Below are 19,073 nucleotides of genomic sequence, written 5' to 3' on the forward strand. Positions count from 1 at the left end.
GTTGGATGGAATTACTGAATGAAGTTCTATATTCATCTTTGGCTATCTGAGAAATCTGGGATCTGAGAAATTTCATGGGGAAGATGGGATCTGAGTGTCACTGTAATTAAAGACCTATTCACTTTGTTTAAACCAACAAATTTTTCAAATATATTTTCACTACAGAATCAGTGGTAAATTTAACAGAGCTTTCTATGCAAGATACACATTTTCAATTGAAGTGCATTCAATCGTTGGTCCTTTATCAAACACAAATAAGTTTTCTGAGTGCTTTACTCTTGTGATGTCAATGTTTTCCAACTAATTCCTCTGGACATGCATTTCCTTCACACTGCCAGGCCATACCAGAGACCACAAAAACAAGTTTTTGCCTTTCTCTTGCACTCATCTACATTCTGCTCACTTATGTCTAAACTCCCCATTGCTTCTGCCTTACATGTTTCCCTGCAAACTGCTTCCTACCAAATTCTCTTTCTTGGCAAGTTCTGCTTTCTTAAAACACCAGTCGTGAAACTGGGACTCAGACCTAAGACATTTTCCTTCAGTTAGCCCTTTGCAAAATGCAGCCTTAACGCTCCTAATGCAGCTGGAGCTGAGAGGTGCCACATTGCAAGGCTGCTGCTGAGAGGCAGGGCAGTGTCACAGGGAAGGACAGTGGTCCCTGGGTCTTGGGGGAAAGGAGGACCAGGAGTAGGGGCTGGCGATTCATACAGTGCAGGGCTCAAACTGCCAAATGTATGGGGCAGTGTCTTTGAGTTTCCAAGAGTTTTTTAACTTTTAACATAAATTACAAGAAATTAAAATCACTTATTTTAAAACAAAGAAGAAAAGTCTTTGAAATACGACTTTTTTTTTTTCTTCTTCTTAAGTATCTCTTAAAGGCTTTTAATTATTAACAGCAATGGAAAGGTGACTAATTTTCATAAACAATTCTGAGATAAACACACATATTCCACATGACTTACTGAATATTAAATTTGATAATATTTTGAGGGATGGGGACACACAGAGATTTTTACATCAGCTGATATATTTTGAAGGATCTTTGAAACTAATATGTAAGTTAACAAAATGTAAAGTATCACAGCAATCAGTCAGCAGAGATTACATGCAGTAACTTTGCAAAGAAAAGTATGTAGAAATTTCTTATAAATACAAGGGAGTTTCAACCTTGATGTAAAGAAAAAATGCTTAGCATTCAAACTGAGACCACATCGCTGTCATCAGAAAGCTTTCATGGTTATTCTCAGTTGCCTTCCACCCTGTCTTAGCAGTCCAAGTTGTACAAAACTCGTGAAAATGACATCAAATGAGAATGGTAAAACTTGACTTTCTTTTATATCATGGCCATTACAAGAGATAATGTAAAGAACCTTAACATGAGTGTATGTATCATAATTTGGAACTGCTTTATTCTGAACAAAAAGAATTAAAGCAGCCATGCCACAAAGGAAAATGAAGTCCTTAAAGGAAATCTTAGGGATTTAAATTCTTATGTATGTATATATATAAAAAATGAATATATTTTTGATCCTTAGTACTGTCTTTCTCCAGCTTAGATTAATTAAATTAACGCTTAAGAAATACATATTATTAATATATCTCTGTAATCTCCAAATGGTAGCTGTCTTTGGCTGATCTCAGATATATTGTAGTAAATATAGATATGAACAAACCATTGCAGTTTTATGTCTATTAATCTTTATTGGGTAAATATATGTTTTACAAAGTAAGCAAACATTCCTAACACAAACAAGAAATATTTTTTTCCAAGATTTTTCTGACTGTGAACCTTAGTTCGTGGTGCCATATATCTCAAACACCTTGCGCCTCCAGAAGAATAACATTTTCTGATTACCTGGTGAGTGAGTTTTAAATTGAAGGCATGCCAGAATGCTACTAAAACACTAATTAAAATAACATGGTCTCAGGTTTTGAAAACCTATGTGGTGCAAACCCAACCCAAAATCATGTAAAAAAAAATAAATGTCATCAGAGGACATTTCAATAAAGCTAATATTTTCAGTGGTTGATGCATAAAACTAAAAAATCCCAAGTCATAATCATCAAGTATCAACATGCATTTTTCATCATAAGACATGGTTTCCATACACTAGGAAAGCATACAAAACACAGACACTGATAGGGCAGGTTTTGATTCACTTTCTCTATTGGAGAGATAACGGCATCTTTAGCCAATAGAAGAGAATTTCAGTTAAATAATGCCCTAACCCCACCTGCTTGTTACACATTAATGGCAGGTAATGTCTGTGTGATCCCCTTTTAAAATGTAATTTGTATTTCATTAGATTGTGTGTGGAGAGACAGAATGTGCAGAAAATATATACAAACTTCAATATTGCTTTAGTATATTCCGTGCTGATTCTGATGAAAAGAAAATAGCAAGACAGGATTTCAGGTAGCCAAATTTTGAAAAACTGGTGGCAAATATTAATGAAATATTAATGCTGAAGAATGACCTGATTTACTGTGGTCAGAACTTCTGAGCCAGCCAGTGTTTGCTTTCACCAGTTAAATATGAGCTGGGTCTCTGCTGCTTTGCCAGGCTGCAATGTCTTTTCCTGAAATACTGGCTCTTGGAAGGTTGGTAAGAAAACTGTATCAACAACTTCGCTGCTAAGTAAATATGCCATACTAAAATATACATCCTTCTAAAAGAGCTCCAAACTTCACAAAGTGTGTTTCTTTGTTTGTGCTGTTGACATACCCCAACTTCTCCAGCATATATACCTCTGCTTTGACAGCTTGCATTCAGTTACATCAGGTTTCAACAACTGAAAAGCTTGGAAGAAACATTATAGTTCCCCTGTCCACTCTCCTGTACCCTGCAGACTAAGTTACCTTAGCTTTGAGCTCCTACTAAGGCAAGAATTATTACCAGTCTTTTTTTTTTTTTTTTTTTTTTTTTTTTTAAGAGAGAGAGCAAGCATAAATATGTACTAAAAATATTTGAAAAATTATCTTCAGAGGTTTGAGATAGGGATGCAATAAACCTGAATCCTTGACATCTTAATTTTCACATTTTTTTTTCCTTCTATTTGTAAAGTTCATTCTAGTCCAAGCTTCCTTTAAATCTGGTCTCAGCTGAGCCTACTTATAATTCATTCAGGCCTGTTTCCATGATGCAAATTTAAATGAACATGTCATAAGAACTGAATAAAAGAACAGAAAAACATGAATCAATTTTTCACTTCCTGGTGTATATTTAGCTAGAGTATATTTACAGACAAAATTGGCTTTACTGTGCAAACTGCTCTCTAAATTACTAAAACTCCTTCCCCTTTGTTTTTCAGTCGCTTTGGAGAAGACAGCAATCACATAGAACAGCTGCAGCCTAGATGACAATACATCCTCCGTGTGTCTGTAATTGTGTCAACTACCCGGTGTATTTGGCTCATCTCTGATACAGAAATAGCAACACATTTCATCAAAACAAGCTTTCTTGATCTTTACATGTTGTAATGCAATTCCACAGTCCAAGAAAAATGCCAGTTCCCAATAAGAAGCTTCCTCAGGTAAACACCTACTTGGTTGTTTCTTTCTTTACTTGGTTTCAAAGAGAAGAAACCCAGCAAAGGTAGAGAAGCGTTGATGGTCCCCATGGAGAGCTCCGTTTCCCATTCGCAGCCAGACTTCATCTCCCTTGGCAAGTTTTAGCACCGCACTGTTTCCTGAAGTGTCTGCTTTCCCTTTCGATTCATAGCTAAGGATGGATATTTTAACAAATCAGTTTTTTCTTTTTCAGCAATGATCATGCAAACAACTTTAAAAATGAATTTGAGAAAGCACATTTTTATCCTGAGCAAAAAATCCTGGAAAGGCTTGCCAATATTTTTTCATTGTTATGCGGAAACTTTGGCATTTTTGTGCATTTGATCTGTTAGACAACCTCTGCACCTTATATAATTGTATCATTCCTTTCTGAAAATGTGGAATTCTGGAAGTTTAAATTATATGGTCTTGGTTTTGTTTTCGCCACGACACAGGTATGAATTTATGATTTAAAATAGATTTCTGCTCATTCTTCACAACACTCCAGTTTTCCTGTGATGCTCTCTCTTCCCTGTGATTCATCCAAGTCAATTTTAAATGCCTCTAGGTTGGGAGTCTCCTGTGAGGTGAGTCCCTGTGCTCCCTGCACAGGCAACAGATGGAGACAGGCAGTTTGAACCATCCTCAAGTCTTCTGTTGGAACTTAGGTGTGTGTGGTGTGGGCTAACCCACCAACTTGTCTGTGTGTTAGTTCCCTTTCCTCCATCTGTTGCCTTTTCTGACATTAATACATTAGGGGAAGAGATCTTGGTGCTTTTTGTTTTGAAGGAAAGATCTATTGGGAATGAAGCATCCTTCAGTGGCACTTCTGTTACTGGCTGTTGAAGAAGCAGCTTCAACAAGGCTGCTTAAACGAAGCCACTATCATCTAAGTGTCTAAAATCCAGTGTGTTGAATCTAAGCTTTCACATCTGTTTATTCAGGCTTTGGAGAAAGACTTGATTTTGGCACCACACCCCTTGTTGGTATTAAACAAATAACATTTTTCCAAACACTTTTTTTTTTTTTTTTTTTTTTCCAGATGTCTACCTGGCAATAAGCTTCTCGACCTGGTCTTTTTAGGAGTCACTAAGCTAGAAGTGGATCCTATTCTTGATGATTCTGCAAGTAACATAAACTTCATAAAAGTTCAGAAACTTTTTTATTCAAAGTGTGTTGAAGATAACACAGCCAGTAAGTGGAACACCTTCACTTCTTACCCATCCTCACTATTGCAGTTTAAGTGCTCTCCACCTTTAAAGTAAACACCTTTCCCCTAATCTTTCACAAGACTATTATTAGCTGCAGAACACTTCATTACACCCTTTCTCTGACAGACAAAATGAGGATGAAGGTATGTATTAGCAGAATAACATAATGCTACCAGTGGACTCCAACCCTGACTTGCAGTGCTAATTCACTGAGGAACTTCTGATCAAGGCAGAACTTGTGGTCCAGCATCTGTGGCAGGTAGGATCCAAATTTGCAAGTAGAGGAGAGCAAAATATAGTACTTTTCTTATATTTCTTTTTTTGTTTGTTTGTTTGTTTTCACCCTACAGAATTTCTTCAAAGAAAGAACAACTTCATATTTTTGAAACGTGAGCAAGCTATCACATCTATGCAAACATGTCTTTTGCAGTGAAAATGGCCTGACCCTTCACTTACCTATATAAGCTGAATACTGTGTTACCATTATGCATCAGGTACACATACACTTCCTCCACATCTTCATGTTTCATCATATTGAAGGTGAAGAAATACACCCCTGAAAAGATTGCAAAATATAGTATGTTTTATTTGTAGAAGGAGGTAGTTAACTGCAGGCTTGTGCTTCTTGCTTAGAAAGCTGAACAGCTGAGACCAAAATTCACTTATAGTTATCAGTGAGTATTTTTCTTCTGCTTGTAGTGAGACCAAAATCTGATTCATTTTTATTCTGCCTATGGCAGGGGTTAAGCCACATCCTGTTCCAGACTTTACTTGAACATGACAGGACTGCCCATCCCTTCCATCTCACCAAAAGAGAGATTTCCCAGAGGCTGACTCCTGTGACCTCTCTTTCACCTTTTTTTCCTCCTTGCTTTCTTGCTGCTGCCCTTTCCTAAAAGGGCAGCCTCCAGGCCAGGCCAGGCTCAGCCTCAGAGGCTGTCCTGCAGCCAGCGTCTTGCCTCTAGCCAGTCAATGCATGAGCAGTTTTAGCAGTACTTGCTGGTACTTGCTGCTGCTCTCCTGGCCATGCCACATCCCGAACAATGCAGGCATAGCCACCACTTATTCTGTTTGTACAACGCATCCCTTACCATCACCCTTTTTCCTTCTAGCTCTTTCACTGTCTGAAAGGTGCCAACAATGCTGTCTGTGCAACCGTGTCATGTATCATGAGATATACACCCACAGGAGAGAGGACAAGCTCCTGCTCTTTGAAGAGTAATTCTGTAGCACTGACCCTACAGTGGGAGCTTGGAGTATGCATCAAAGTCATTGAATCATTGTGGTTCAAAATTTAACATCCACATATACAGTAAGCTCCAAAGGGGGCAGCTGTGAGCAAATCATGTACCTCTAGCCACCAGTAAGACAGACAAGTGCCACAGCTTGGAGGGCCTAACTTCCATTTAATCTAACATCCCTTCTCATAGCTCTGGGTACATGAATGGAAGGGTGAGAAAGGCTAAGTGAAGGAAGATGGTCTTAGGCTTTGCTTACACGTGTGTTTGGTTATGTCCCTCTCTCCCCCATCTCCTATTGTTCTTCCTGTGCCACAGCTGTGAGGGGGGATTGATGTAGCAGAAAAATTACTCAGGAAAAACTGTAATGCCTTGGTTCCAGACACATCTGCTGTTGGCCAGCTGACAGATGGACAGATTCAAGGGAAGACAAGGATGGAGTGAATGGCTGGAGGCAGGAGGCAGATGAGAAAATGCTGCCACATGTGGCCATGGTTATACTATCACAGTGGCAGGGGGCTAAAGGCCTCAAAGCAGATCATCTTGCTCCTTCCGCAGATCTGGTAATGCCTCTTTCTTCTGCCTTTGTGCTAGCACTAGTCATGCTGGCTTGCAAGCCTTCTCTTGGCTTGCTCAGCTTCCAATATAATTTCCCTGAAAGCAAGTGGCAATCAAGATATTTCATTAGTTCCTTGTGCTAACATAGCTCTGTTTTCTCACCATTATTGATCACGCTTCTCCCCAGAGCTCCCAAATAGCATTATTTTGTTTTGCAAGCACTCACCATTCACCGGAGCACCAAATCTCCCAGTCATAACATCAAAGAAATTTCCAACGTTGGTTTCGACACTACTGAAGATGATCCCACTGTTCTGGTTGCTGAAGTGAGTAGCCATGGAAGCCATGAAAGCAACCTGGAAAAATGCAGTTCTCAGTCAGTCATCCGTTACGTGTACGTGTATAGAGGAATACAGAATTTCTTCCTGTATTTGCAGTCTGTTTATTTTCCTGACAGGGATGTTCTTCTAGGGCCTACTCCAAGGCCATTAAACACCAGTAACAACACTCTCATTGAAGGAAACTGGAAGAGTGCTAGCTTTCTTACATTCAATTGCACTATTCATGACTGTGAAGGTAAGTGTATGGGCAAGAGTTTGCAGAGCAGAACCTTAGTTTGGGATTTTATTTACCTTTGACTCTCTCTAGAATGATGCAACAGACAACAGGTATGGAAATGTATGGTGTTTTTGATACATGTGATGTAATTAATTTTTATATGTTCCCCACTGCAGTTATGCTGGATATTGCCTAACTGAATGTGTGAAAAAGTAATCTTGGTAAAATCCATACATATTGGTGTTTCTTGTTAACTACATACAGAGATGCATCAAGCATTTTTATCAGAGGTCTTCTAAAAGGTCAGTGAGTGGGATTCAGCAATCAGCACTTTTTCTTTCTTGCCCTGTACCCCTGAGTCATGACAACAAAGGGTGGTGGAGATCAAAAAAGGAAACTAAGAAAGTGAAAACTGTGCTTGAACTTCATATATACTTCTTGCAGTGGGACATATTGGCCGTGGAAAATTCTTCACAAGGAGCAGTGCAAAACCTCCCACACTAGACAATTTTGATTATTCTCAATAAGATACCTGTAGAGAACTGTTTTGCATGGGTAAGGAAGATTATCTCTCCCTTAAGTCTGTGATCCCGCCTCCCCCTCCATCTGATTGTCAGTGGATGGGGTATAGGCAGAATTACAACACCTGGATGCAAGAAAGTCGCACAGTGACTTGACAGACAGTTTATTATTGTCTCTTAATTTCTTAGAAGGAAATTGTTCAATTACAGCTGTTAATGACCTCCACAAAAACAATACTTTTCATGAAATTCCAGCTACAATGGTATTAAAGAACAAACAGACAAACAAAGAAAACCACACCAAATTTCTTTTGATTTCAGATACAAATGAGAACAAAACTGAAAAAGGCAAAATCAGATGCCAGGTTAGATCCAAGAGTGGAAATCTTTAACCATCTGCTCAGAAATCTGAGGTGCTCCAGATGTGAGCTGAGAGTTTGGGCTGATTTTCCTGATCCATGCTTGATACATTTTCTCTGACAGCAAACTGTTAATTTCTTGTTTATCTGCCAGGTTCACATCAAAATTCATCATGTGTTAAAGCAAAGCAGCTGTAATGGACACTTGATGGAATTTATAATTTTTTTTTTTTTTTTAGATTTCATTTCACATTCTTTTTGACCGCAAGCTATTTTCTTGGGCTGACCAAAAGAGCTGAAAAAGATAACCTTTTTTTCCTATGTCTCATTTTGAAGTAGCAGATAAACATGGAAATGCAAGTCTTTCAAAATAATTGTGTGCTTAAACAAGGATTGTCTTTAAAAGTTTTTGCCACTCTATTCCCTTTTTAAGCATGATGTGAATAAGAAACGATATGCTCTACAATACAGGGATTTTTTAAACATAACTATTAAAAATAGTGATGGCATTGTACTTGGAAACACATATTGATATATAAGCCTCTGTTATTTATGCCATTTCATTATTATTTTTTAATTAAGTTCCTACCACTATGTGAAAGAAGAAATACTGATCACTCATTTTAAAACTGCAAAAATGTCTATGCCAAATGTAATTACAACTAATATTGTCTTTCAAGATATTCAGCTATAATATTAATTCCGGTTAATTCTTCAAAGAGCTAATATAATTCCGCTGTATTGCAAAAATCCATTAGTTTTGGAAGGTATTTTCATCATTATTTTTATTCTGTGCAACTATTGCATCTTCATGCAACCTAAGGCTGAGAATTCAGGCATACACAATGCCAAGAGATCTACGGTCATTTTCCCAAATTACACAGGTTATATCTACAGGTGATTTTGCAGTTAATTTGCATACTTTTATGAGGATATAAAACAGACACGAATGACTGTTACTTGGACCAATATCTTTCAGTTAAAAGATATAGATTTGTAAATAGATCAAAATTTTTTTTTTGCTGATGGTTGGAGGTTTTTGAAGTGGGATTATTTTTCCTGCATGTTTGCTACATCCCATTTTGTACCTTCTGTGGTGAACTGAGTTTGAGGTATGAATCAGCTCAAGACTAAGACAATTCCATTTAAGGGTGTACATATGAGTGAGGATGTAGACTCCATTATAGTTACTGGAGATCAAGTCTGTATAGTTCATGGAATGTGAAGACCCATCTGCCAAAAAGCAGCAGTGACCATCATATTAAGCTGAATTGTTCTTCTAGGTCCCCAATGAGTAGAAAAGGGAGCATGTAATGAGTATATAATGGGAGTTCAGATGCTTTCCTCATAAGTAGGCTCCTAAACTGTATTAATTTGGAGCTAAATCTGACTCCAACCACGTGCCCACACAAATGTATCTAGCACCATCTGAAGTGCTTTAGGATTCCCCTCTATGGGGCTGGCTGATCTGACAACACCTACAGAAGCCCTTTCCACAGTGGCAGCTGGATACTGGGGGGATACACCCCAAAGGCTTACCATGCATCTAAATCTTGCTTTTAGCACCTATGCTGCACTGTATCATAGACATATCCAAGTCTACTCCTGCTGATGAACTGCTGATGAACTGCTGATGAACTGCTCACATATCCTTATACTGCAGTGTATAGTGTGGGCAACTCTTAAATCCCATTTTCAGCAACAGTCAAAGGTCCTAGTTATCCAAGTCCTATTTGCTTTTGGTTGCCTTAAGAACAAGACTATACCATACCTCTGCTGTACTGCAGGTTTATATGTATAAGATCTCCACCATCTACTGAATTCCAGGGACATGAATAAACTCTAATCTAAAAGCTAGGGGATTAGGTCAACACAGTGTTGAGCCCCCCAAAATATATCCATTCCTCAGCAGAGCTTATCAGCTCAGGCTCAAACCCATATTTTTATTCTTTCCTGGCTTTTGGGTAGCTCATTCCTAGGCAGACCCTACATGCTTCTCAACATTTTTCAGACATTGAGACTTGTACAACCTCAGACAGCTAACTGAAGTGTATTTTTCAGAACCAGAGGATTATGGGCTGCACTCAAAGGTTTTGACCCAATACTTTAAGGATCTGGTTACATGTGCTTATGAGAATCTCACAAGGCCTGACTGACTTGAGAAACATGAGGCTGAGTAACTCCTTTACTCTTTTCACATACCCTAGGAAGCACAGAGTTATGTATATTGTACAGCTTAATAGAAAAATGATAGTCCCTGTTATTCATCTTTAATGACCCAGGTACTGGCTTTCTGTCATAAAAAGGAAGCATTTGTTTCTTCCTGCCCATTTCTTAGCTGGATACTTACTCTAAAAAAGGCTAAGCCCTGATGCCTTTCTTTCCGAGAAAGATCTGGCAGAGCATATTTGTCAATCATGACAAATGCAATATATGTACCTCTCAGTGTATTCATTTACAGGTGGATTTGCTTAAGTATCCTGCATTAGTTACTGCTGAAGCTGACACAAGCAGTTTTGTACCTGTAGCTCTGGAGGAATCCCAGGGTAACCCTTCTCGCCTTTGGGTCCATGATGGCCACGCTCACCCCTCGGTCCCATATCTCCTTTGTCTCCTTTCTCACCTTTGGCTCCTTCCTGGCCAGTTGCTCCATTGTTTCCATTGTTTCCATGATTTCCTTAAAAGAAATAGAGTTTTCTGTGTAACTTCAATTATTTTATATAATACATTTTAACAGCTACCTGTGACAGGCTCCCTTTCTCCCAGTTAGCAACACATGCACTCTTCATAATAAAACACATATTGATTTGTGATAGTTAAGAAACAGTTGTGTGGTTAAGATAAAGGTAAGGGTTTTGATGAGCATGTTTCCAGAATGACATACATTGGTATTTAAGAGTTAATCTTCATGCTATATTGGTGCTGTATAAACTGCAGGTGTCCCGGGTCACTTCATTATTGGGGTAGTATGCAAGGAGGAGACCTCAGTGGACCTGAGACTTAGGGAAAATGAAGGCCACTGCCAGCTGACACATACCTGGTGGCTACATATATAATCTTGCTTTATCTTTTGTGTAAAAAAAATATTTCCTGTTGATTCGAGTTAACTAGGATAGGATAAGATAAATTTGAATAACAGTTTGCTGTCTTAAGAAGTTGTCTACACAAGTGGAGAGTGGATGTAATCTTAAGCTAGTTAAATGACCCATCTGTGTGAAAAATTGGAGGAGCTACATCCTTAGGCTGCTGGTTAGCTTGAAGAGGTTGATTGATTTTTCCCAGATTTCAAGACAAAAGCCTTATAATGAAACTTTTCTGAGATGGCTTCTTATAAAAAGGGTCATTATAGAAATATGTTTCTGCATCTGCAGTATGACTTACTTCCCAATGTTTACTGAGGAAATTACTGAGCAAACATGTGTGACTATGCAACTGACAAAATGTTAAAGTTGGCCAGAGTAACTGAGTAGTTATTATGCCTGACTGAAGCAAGAGCCTGACCTTTCAATTAAGTACTCATAGGATTAATTGGTGTCATCATTGATCTAATTCAATGTGAATTTAAATTAGATTCTTTGTCACTCTGCTTGTTCTCTGATTAGTCCCTTTAGTTATGAATTTACAAGAAGAATTATGTTGTCTGTGATCAAATTTGAATATGTGATTCTTCAAAGTTTTTGTACTATGAAAAAATTGACTTCAAAATAAGAAGCTAGATAATAGAAGAAATCAAAAATTTGAATGGAGAAGAAATCAACCAATTTTTTGTTTGTTTGAATGGAGAAATCAATAACTCCTAAAAATAACAAGAATGATCTTTCCTAAAAGTACAGCACTACTTTTCTAACAGCTCAGAACAGAAGTGTACAAGTGGTATTTCTTTCAATCAAAGGAAGAACTGCTGTTGTCATTCCCGTCAAGCACACGATAGGAAATGCAGCAGTTGAATGAAACAGAAGTTCTAGGCTGTGTAAGGTTGCCACTGGCCACACATTTGTGGCATCCTTTGGTAACACAAGAGTGTGACAGAGTTACATCCTGGCATGAGGAAAGGGCAAAGTTGGGACAGGGCTGTGTCCCCCTGTATTGGCCAGGAGCCTTAAAAGAGTGGGTGCAATAAAAAATATTGTCCAACTTCTTAAAAGAGTGGGTGCAATAAAAAATATTGTCCAACTTCTAAGAAGTCGACTATGTATTAGTACGTAATGCAGTATTTCTGTACAAGAAGCCTCACCATTATATTCATTTCCATTATACATCTGCTTTAGGAATGATCATTTTCCAATCCCTGAAGGTAGCTGCTGCAGCAAACAGACAAGCATACAACTATATTTTTCCATTCTGTAGGCTCTTCTATTTCTAGTTTGTGTATCCTGTTCTTCTGTGTGCATTTTTAATTTAAAGAAAAACTACTTTTTATTGTGGAAGACAGCAAGAAAGAAGAAAAGGAAGTTTCCATGAGAAAACAGGAGAATATGTGTCTCCTTGTAAAAATTTGGCTAGAAGTGTGCCAGATGAAGAAAACTCCTGCATATAGTACACAATAACATTGCTATCCAGCAGTCCATTATTGTTTCACTATTCGAAGGTGAAAACAATAATCAACTCCAGGAAACAAGTTCTTCCAAGTTCAATGGAAGCTTCCTGCTGCTTTAAGAAGAGAGAACAATTTGGCCTAGAAACATAAGGAGATTACTTTCAGTATGAATTTTTGAAAGCTGATTTTAATAACAATTGGTTTTACACTGAGAAATTATTTCGAGTCTAACTGAAAATCTCTGTCTTCCCAAGAATTTATAGAAAAAACTTGCTTCTGAATCTGTCCCCAGATACTGATTTGGACCATTCTCTGGTACTTCAAGAACAGCCTGTAATTTGTCATCTGTAATTAGACTGTTCAAAAATAGATTAAAGTGTATTTTTTACCTGGCATCCCAGGGGGGCCGGGAGGTCCTGGGGGTCCTTGGTATAGCCGAACTCCAAAGTCACCACGGCAGCAGGAACTACAGTCTGGATTCTGTGGTCCAGTTTGTGGGGGCTAAGTGCACAAAAATACATTTTAAGTAACTTGTTCATGGAGTGCATTGATCATATACATGCCACTTACAGGGTCTTGGTTTTATAGCCTCTGTTTATATATTTGATAAGTTTTCAAAACATTTCTTATCTGGAATGAAATCTCCCATACTTGGGTTTTCCCCAAAGATATTATTTCTGGAAGATTTAAGGCAAAAGCTCTTCAAGTGTTCTAAGACCTACATGAGTATTAAATAAATATAAATATACAAAAGAAAGAAAAATAAAATAATACCAAGTAGTGAAAATTAGCTGAATATTTCAGTTAGGTTTCTATCCTGTCTTTCACTGATTCCACATTTCAGCTGACCTTTTGTTGGCAGACAAGCCTAGGAGCAATGAATGGTAGGAAAAAAAGGGATTCCATTTGGCCATCAGCAATGAACAATTCTTCAATAAGCACAAAGAAAACTGGGTCAGACTGCCAGAAGGAGATATTAAAAAATGCAGCATATTCCTGTTAAAGCTCTCAGGCTTGCATATTTACAGGCTATTAAAGCTGGGAGAACCTAAAAATGTGCCAAGGTACAACGCAAATAAACTAATAAACATTTACTACAAACAGCTCAATTTCTGTAATAGTAGTCTGATAATAGCTTTATTTCAGTGCTTTTCTTTCCCAAAGTATTGTATATACTAGTGGTGTCTCATTCAGTCCTGGTTAGATTTTGTAACTAGGCATTGTGGTGATTGATTCAGTGGTCACAAAACTTCTGAGTGGTCAGCTGAAGTAGAAGTGCTAGGTTTGATTTTATTTCTCTACTTCCTCATTTTTCCTACTTTGTTTTTTTTTCCTTAAATTTTTTTTACTATTATCCAAAGGCACATATCTGCAGTTCTTAAAGTTCTGCAGGGGGATATCTCCAGCTACATCATTTCTTTCAGTATTCTCCTATGTCTTCCTTTCCTTTCTTTCCATCATCCTCAAATTACTCGCTTAATGCAGACCTGTCGGTTTAACAGCAGCAAATGATCCTCTGGTGAGATGGGAACTGCCAAATGATCATGCAGATGTGCTGTATTCCTGCCCTCAAGGTCAACAACTGGATTTGAAACAATGGTTTTCTGCCCATGTTTTGAACACTTCCAAGCATGTCCCTAGAAGTCATACCCTCAGAATTCATTCATTTCAAAAGGCTTGGGAATTTATGTCATAAATACAGAAAACACCTTTCATGCCAACAAAATACTGCTACTCCTCCAATGCCACAGACATGTTCCCTCTGCATCTGAAACAGTGAAGCTACCATGGGAGGAAAGGTTGATCTGACAGTTCAACAAACATGCTCCATATTCAAAGACTTGTGGAAATGTTAAGACTTGCCAGTGGTCAGAAGAGCTTTGGATTTATGGGATTTTGGTCAATGAGATGTTTTTCATCTTCATTTTGGATAAGGTCTATGCTGTATGAGAAAAATGAGTTCTTCTTGTTGGACTATCTCTTCTTGGAGAACTTGTTTGTATCTTTCTTGCTGTTTTGTCTCTCCCTGTTTTTACAAAGAACTTAACTGGTAATCACCAGAAACACTGTTCAAATGTTTCCTAATATGACAAATGAAGTTACCCTGCTTTCAGCTCATTTTCAGTTCTTGAAGGGGAGCCAAGCACAAGAGGACTGGAACCGTGCAAACATTTTGCACAATCAGAAATGCTAACGTCAAGTATGGGCTAAGAATAAAATCTCCAGCTTTTTCTTTGATAGAGCTTGATATTCATATTAAACAAGAGGGCCAACTATATACACTTCTGCCAAGAGCTAATAAGCACTATCAGCCTGGAAATACCAAAATACTTAGAACTCTGGATTATAGGTAAGGGAAAGCATGAGTCCAGCAAAATGAACTGCAAATGTCAGAAAACCTTACCTCAGGCATGTTAAAGTCTCTGCACAGGTAAGATTTATTTTCTTACAGAATGCACTGAAATCCTGGCCAACATTATTAGATAAGCAGTAGTTTTATTGCAAAGCAGATACCAGAGCTGATCCTAGCCACAAGCTATTTGACATAATCTCTCCAAAAACTCAACAGATTATGTGTGAAAGGGGGCAAATCCTGCCAGCCTAGTTGTACTAGAGCAGTCCCACTAACTTGAAAATAGTTACTTATGGAAGTCATAAAGTGGTATTGACTTATTATCTTTACTAATCCTTTGACGAGGAAGAAAAAAATGTTCATAACCAGCTGCCAAGAACAATGAATACTGAGGATTCTTTTTTAATCTCTGAAAACAGAGAACTTCATGAAAAGTACACTTAAAAGAAAAAGCTGTGGCTAACGTAAAATTACACCCAAATGAGACATAGAGATTAATTACAGCTTACTTGCCAAAGGTGTCCTATGCAGCCATTTGCACATAAATTTTATTGCACAATGAATATTTGGCATTGCTTTCAGAATACAAGTATGATTTAGGGGCTTTTGAAATATATCTACCACACTGATATCCTAATAAAGATAGAAAACTGGAAACAATGACACTGTGGATATTTGCTGAATTTCCTAGGATTTAGTGTATAGGAGGCAGTTCTAGGCAGCACACGATCTATAAAATTCCCTTAATTTAAACATTTGAACTAATCTTAGAAAGAGACCCAATCGTTTTTCAATTCCTAATTAATTTTATGGGTTTCCATTGTGCCATCTAAGACAATGCAGGAGACAAGTCATGTACAGCCACCGTCCTTGGCTCCTGTTCTGAATGTAAAATAACATTTCTTTGTGGGCACTAATGTCCTCCATGTCCCTTTTCTAGCAATTAAATAAACAAGCCACCAGAATTAAAGGCAAAGCACCAGTAGTTTGACTAGTACCTGAAGGTTTTCAAGGAGCAAGCTAAAAAGGACAAATGTGTCTGGCATGGCTCTCCCCATTTATTAAGAAACCATGTGCTTGAGAAATACGCATTATATTTTTCATAAGTTACTGGGGGTGTGGAAACTGACCTCTTACCAAGTGCAGTAAAGACAAATGCTATAGTCTCAGTGCCACAGGAGGGAATAGGATCTTTAAAACTCTTTAACTAGATGGTTATATTCTCCACTCATAGTTAGGATAAGCAGCAAAGTAGGACTTAGGGGTGAAACCTTTCCATTCACAGACTGATTGTCTTCTGCAGCTGCAAAACAGCTTTCAGACAGCACGGGGGGGGGAGAAGGTTGACATAAATTAAAACAAGTCTTTATCATCTCTTTTCTTTCTCTGCCTGGAAATCCCTGGAGTTTGGAGATGGAAAATACCTATTGCGTCAGCCACTCTGTGATGAATTGGCCCTGTCATGCATCTGCTAGCGCTCCATTTCATTTCAGTACGCCAAAACTTGCATCATTTCCCCAGAAAAAGGTTGCTTCCCAGAGAGGGGGCTGGCAGGTAAATGACTGCCATCAGCTGTACTCAGGCTTGCTGGGCTCATTTTTAATGTCACAGCCTCTTCTCCCAGCAGGCAACTCCACACATGTACTAAACTCTCTGATGAGAGACACATGCACCCTAAAAACAGTGGCACTTTCTGTGATGGAGAGCTTTAACCTTAAAAAAAATCATTATGCTGCATTAAATACTGCATTATATGATATTTTGTTAGTAGTTGTCTTTAACTACCAATAACATATGGTCTATAGTATGCAGCTGTACAATTCTCTGTGCAGTAAAGAAGAACACACATGGTAGCTGGCTCATTGGAATATATATATCTGTTTGCTTACACTGTGTCTATACTGCAAGTGAAATTTAGCATACCTACAGTTAAATATCTATCTTGCTGAGTGTACTATAGGAACATGTAATTCCTGCTCAAGAAATATGAAATGCAATGCACTTCAAAAATTAAATGATATATTATACTTAGGGCATATAGTGGTGTATTAAATTCATTGCCTTACTCAGATGTGTTTCAGTTCTTTAAGTCTAAAACAGGATTAAAATCAAGTCGCCCTTCTGCTTATCATGAAGTAAATTGTTATTCTACACTTGTCTGTATGTCCATGATTTTTGGAATTTAAAATGTCATGGTTCAAACTGTTTTAAATCACAAAAGATAAACTGTGGACTGCATAAGACTCAAACATTTCTATCAGAAATTAGAGCAAAACACTCATGTTCTTGTTTCTAAGAAATATCAATCAACAAAAATTTCATTTGAGTATCATTTTGTTGTGATGGGAAAAGCTTTGTCTTCTACCCTTCAGTTTTCCTGTTAAATTTGGATTGCAATATTTTTTGTATAATCAAATTATGCAATTATCTCTTTGTCATGAGCTAATGATTATAACATATAAAATGCCATGTAAAAGGCATAAAAATATCCTCAGTTTAAAAAGCAGATACTTCAGATGATTTGAAACGTTTCATTCCAAATCTTGTTTCCACTGACACTAAGTTGATATATATCATTATTAAATCTATTCAGATCTCAAACACTTTAATACTTGTTTGTTTGTTTGTTTTTCAAACTATCCCTTAGAATAATAATTTTGAATACTCAAAGTTTCATTATGTTTGTCTCAAGCCCAAGAGAATATACTTTATATACATAATTTTCAATAAAATTCATTCTCTTCTAATTGAATCTTTCCAAATATCTCTACAAATTCTCTATTTTTCCTTCACATCCAAATGAGTTAACTGAATCTACAACTTAATATATTAATTAAGTAGTAACTGAAATAGTTAAGAGACTGTATATCACAATATATGATTGCATTGTATCATAGTTTCAGCAAAAGAGGACTTTTGTCTATGTTGTTCCCAGTGTCCCAAAAACACTGCTGGCTCTGCCAGCTCATTTAAAGATCCTATAAAGCAACCCAGCAGGATACAGACCAATATACAGCTATAGTAAAATTCATTTCATAAATATATTGTTAATAATCTTAGAAAAAAAATAAATATTCTCATTAGCTTAAAAGTTATCTTTAGAAGATTAATTCAGAGTACCTGGACTCTATCTGAGGTAGTCAGTTCTACATCATCTACCTCTGGTCTCAGGACATTTTGGTCTGTAGAAGAGCTATTAGCAACAGTCCACTCTATAAGTTGACTCCGCTGTTTCAAAATTTCCCTGCTTCTGGAACCTTTATGGCCAGTCTGGTGGTGACTTTGCAATACTTTGGCCACTGGTTTATAAGATCTTCTGCTCACCTCCATGTATTCTTCTTGACACAGGCAAAATGGAAGAAAAAATAAAGCCAGCAGATGCCAACTGATGAAATCCTTCTCTGCCATGTTATTCAAAATAATTTCTCAGGAGTCCAGAAAATGCCTTGCAGAAGGAGAACCTCTTTGCTGCACCAGGAGTTATGTGGTCCTTTCAGCTTTTCCACTAGTAAGCCTGGCACTGAGACCAGTACCAAGTTTTATACGGTTGTGTGCAATAAATAAAACTAAAAATGCCAAAGTGACAGGATCCTACATCCAAAATCAGTCATGCTCCTTTAAACAAACCAGGCATTATTCACCACTTCATCACCACAAGGAAAATTGATTTGTATGCTGGAAATGGCCACAGCATTTAACGGACTCCCGTGGTTCCTATTTGGGGGCATCAAGAATGTAGCACCTTTTCTTTGGCATGTTTCTGTTTAAGTGTGAAAAAATGTGATGGAAATGGAGAACATGTGGCTAATGGTTTACGTTCCCTGATTAGACATGGAAAAGCTGTGAATTCACACTCTAAAATGTCTTTTGGACACAGTCACCTTCCTTATTTGCCAGGAAATTCACACACACAACTGCGTCAGCCCAGTCCTAAAAATCCTTCCAAGAGCAATTAGGAAACAAAAGCACAAGAGGAGCTTTTGCATATGATTCTGACCCAATGGCTGTTTCTGACTATGCTTTTCATTCACTAAAAGAAAAATATTGAATTTCTGTCAGTTGGCCAATGGTGGAAGTAGACTGGGTAAGTAGCTCTGAAAAACTGGGTTGAATTCAGATTCACAGAGTCCCGTTTCTCAGCTTTAGTTCAACCTACTCAGCCAGGCAATATTTTTTCCCTTGAGTT

General features: G+C 37.7%; 1 protein-coding gene and 1 long non-coding RNA gene across 3 annotated transcripts in view; both read right to left on the reverse strand.

Moving 5' to 3' along the window:
- LOC118156567 overlaps nt 1-19,073 on the reverse strand; it is a 754,908-nt gene that overhangs the window by 420,015 nt on the left and 315,820 nt on the right. The window lies entirely within an intron of this gene.
- Nucleotides 2,905-18,531, reverse strand: C1QTNF3 (C1q and TNF related 3). 2 transcript variants are annotated; one of them, XM_035310722.1, is made up of 6 exons: nt 18,008-18,531; nt 12,924-13,035; nt 10,520-10,674; nt 6,786-6,915; nt 5,220-5,319; nt 2,905-3,724 (listed from the first exon to the last, which is right to left on the reverse strand). In XM_035310722.1, exons 1-6 carry the CDS (start codon nt 18,293-18,295, stop codon nt 3,565-3,567), a joined length of 945 nt encoding a protein of 314 aa, XP_035166613.1. In that variant the 5' UTR covers nt 18,296-18,531; the 3' UTR covers nt 2,905-3,564. The 2 variants fall into 2 exon arrangements, with proteins under 2 accessions (XP_035166613.1, XP_035166614.1); XM_035310723.1 differs by having other exon boundaries at nt 18,212-18,521.

The sequence above is a fragment of the Oxyura jamaicensis genome, chromosome Z (genome assembly GCF_011077185.1).
Source record: "Oxyura jamaicensis isolate SHBP4307 breed ruddy duck chromosome Z, BPBGC_Ojam_1.0, whole genome shotgun sequence".
NCBI classification, from domain to species: Eukaryota; Metazoa; Chordata; class Aves; order Anseriformes; family Anatidae; genus Oxyura; species Oxyura jamaicensis.

What these genes read in the sequence shown, in the direction of transcription:
- C1QTNF3 (XM_035310722.1), bottom strand. Translation starts at nt 18,295, where the DNA reads ATGGCAGAGAAGGATTTCATCAGTTGGCATCTGCTGGCTTTATTTTTT. An exon ending in GGATTCCTCCAGAGCTACAG is followed by an intron (nt 6,916 to 10,519) that starts GTACAAAACTGC and finishes GCATTTTTCCAG; the next exon opens with GTTGCTTTCATGGCTTCCAT. An exon ending in ACAGTATTCAGCTTATATAG is followed by an intron (nt 3,725 to 5,219) that starts GTAAGTGAAGGG and finishes ATCCATCCTTAG; the next exon opens with CTATGAATCGAAAGGGAAAG.